The sequence below is a fragment of the Aegilops tauschii genome, chromosome 5 (genome assembly GCF_002575655.3).
Source record: "Aegilops tauschii subsp. strangulata cultivar AL8/78 chromosome 5, Aet v6.0, whole genome shotgun sequence".
In the NCBI taxonomy this organism is placed as follows: Eukaryota; Viridiplantae; Streptophyta; class Magnoliopsida; order Poales; family Poaceae; genus Aegilops; species Aegilops tauschii.
The window spans coordinates 556651025-556653675 of NC_053039.3; the positions used below are offsets into that span (position 1 = coordinate 556651025).

The 2651-nt window shown below is 47.9% G+C and overlaps 1 protein-coding gene across 1 annotated transcript; it reads right to left on the minus strand.

Moving 5' to 3' along the window:
* Positions 1–317: 317 nt before the first annotated feature.
* On the minus strand, positions 318–2296 carry LOC109734007 (uncharacterized). Its single transcript, XM_020293219.2, has one exon. The coding sequence runs from the start codon at positions 2283–2285 to the stop codon at positions 318–320; it is 1968 nt and encodes a 655-aa protein (XP_020148808.1). The 5' UTR covers positions 2286–2296.
* Between the last annotated feature and the right edge of the window lie 355 nt (positions 2297–2651).

Consider the following 2651-nt stretch of genomic DNA (forward strand, 5'->3'; position numbering starts at 1 on the left):
AAAATTTCATTCCTCAAACAGTCTCAGCGCACTAAAGAAAGAGTACACGCTCACATTTGTGGTGGACACTGTGCTAGTTTTATATCAACGACACAAACAGAGGGTAGCGACTGTAACCAACATAAGCACCTCCAGGTTTTGCAGGAAACAGAAAGGAAATAAACAAAAAATATCGACGAGGAACCAATAAAACTGGGTAGCACAGCCACAGATATTACATTACATCTTCTAAAACAAAAAGATATCACATTACATTCCAGGCATATATATAAATCAACAGGAGTTATGCTAGAGTAGCTCATACTGTTGTTCCATGCTCACAAAAACAGAGCTGCATTCCCGGCTCGTAAATTATAAATTACATCTCCTATCGCTGTACGTAGTCGCCAATTTTTGTTGTCTTTATACCTTTGAAATAGCTCGATGTGATCTATGACAAGGCGGATAGCAGTGAGGAACTCACCGCCCCTGCCAAGTTGTGTGAGGTGGGAAGTATCGGTGCTGTGGTGGGCTGCATGGCACAGGAACTCCACCCACACCCCGAAGATGACTTGCAGCATCGGCACATCCCTCTTGTTTCCAAGAAGCTCACGAGCAAGAGATGCGCAGCGACCGGACCTAGGGTCATCAATCTTATCCTCAACCAATAACCTAGCAATAGCCTTGCTAGTATGGCCTTTTTTTTGGACCCACATGGTGTCCAAATAATCATCAACACTATAATTGTGTGGAACTCCACCGGGAAGTAAGCTTACATGTATCATTAAAAACGCCATGTAGTTAGATAGTACCTTTATTGCCTCAACAAGGGGTTTATCATCCTCTTCAGTGTTGACACTCCTACTTTGTTGCTGCTGGTCATTGCAGAAGTAAAAGTAAATGTCAGTTGCAACATGCCAGTTGAGAATGTACCGGGCGAAATCACCGCCCTCGATATAAAGCCGGAAATCATCCAAGATTCCGTATTCAGTAAGCACCGCTCTGCCCTGTGCGTCCCAGATGCTCCAGGTCTCGGAATAATCAGTCATTGTTCTCAGTATCCGTGCCAACACTAGCTCCTTGAACTCGACCGTGATCTTCGTATTGCCTGAGAAATTCACCTTTCTCCACCACTTCTTAGGTACCGCTGCCTCGACGATCATGTTTCTACACTTCATGGTTTGGTGACGGGCACAGTAATCAAACACATTGTGTTGCCCAATGGAGTGCAACCATTTTCTTTGTCTTCCCACCCTGAAAAGCCGACGAAGGCACATAACCATAGCAACAGCTCGGTTCCATCCCAGATGACGCAAGTACTCACAGGTCCATCTCGATCTTGCAAGTGTAAACACTGACATGGTTTCCAGGATGATGGCCCCAACCAATAACAGGTAAGTGATGGAGACATCAACTGTGCTGTAAGCACCTTTACCGTCGTCAAGAAGGAACAACAAGAGTGTGCTCGCCGTGCCAATTAGTGAGATGGCACGGATCAAGCAGCCCTGCCAAGTGTGGACCACTTGCGCCTTGGTGTAAAACTGGTCATACAAAAGCGAGAGCTCCGCCTCGACCAGGTCATACATGCCAATGTCACACTTATAAGGCAGACTCACGTTTCTGAAATATTGGCTAAGTGTGGTGCTGAACCGAATTTCCCGGTTCACATTGAAAAATGCGCCCTTGCAAAAATAGAACATGTAATGAGAGTATAGTTGAATCACCTCCTCTGTATCCATCTTAGCTCTGGTCTTCAACATGTTAGCCCGTTCTTGAGTGTTGTCATGGTTCCGTTCCCAATCAAAAGCTTCATTGTTGCCTCTTTGGAGAGCCCACACCCTCTCACCATACTTGGCGAAACCCACTATGAACATCACTATGGTGGCTGAGACCAAGGTCCAGGTACCAGATAGGGTGTAGCGGTAGATGGCATAGCCGGCTCCCGATGCCTGCACTAGGAGAGTCAGCAGGTGGCGCCTCCATAGTTGGTTGTCCTCTAGGGAGAGGGCAGTGATGGTGTCCTGGCCACCCAGGTGGAGTAGAAAGAAGGTTGCCCAGAACGCCACAAGCTCGCCATCGCGCAGCCTGCTCTCAATGGACATGTGGCCAAGGGCGTATACCGCAATGTTATCAGCCATCAGGTACGACATCCAGAGGAAGGCCAGCAGCACGGCAGAGGAGCTGCGCCGCCGGAGCTCACCGCCCACCATGAGGACGAGCTGAAGCAGGAAGCTGGCGACAACCAAGATCTGGATCCCCCATTCTTTCCACACGCGCACAGCAAGTCCGGTTCCTCCTCCTGCCATTGATGTGCACCAGTCCACTGAAAAGAATATAACAACATAAGAACACCTCACAAAACACACATCTGTAGCCAAGTGCTTCACACATCAGCTACCATATATGTATACAAGGGATGTTAGGTATATGGATCTAGAAGAAGAACACATAACGAGCTTGGTGTGACTTACACGAGGAGACCAACCGGCGAGACGAGAGAAGCGATGAGCCCTAGACTGGATCAGTTCGACTCGAGGATGATCAGGAAACTGGGTGCAGCAAGCGCGATGGAGAAAGCAGATCAAGCCTTTTTAGTTGTAATCTGAGAGTGTATTCGCTTGACTGGCCGGCAATGCAAGTGATCCAACTGCAAGTCTGTCCGAGCAAGTAAT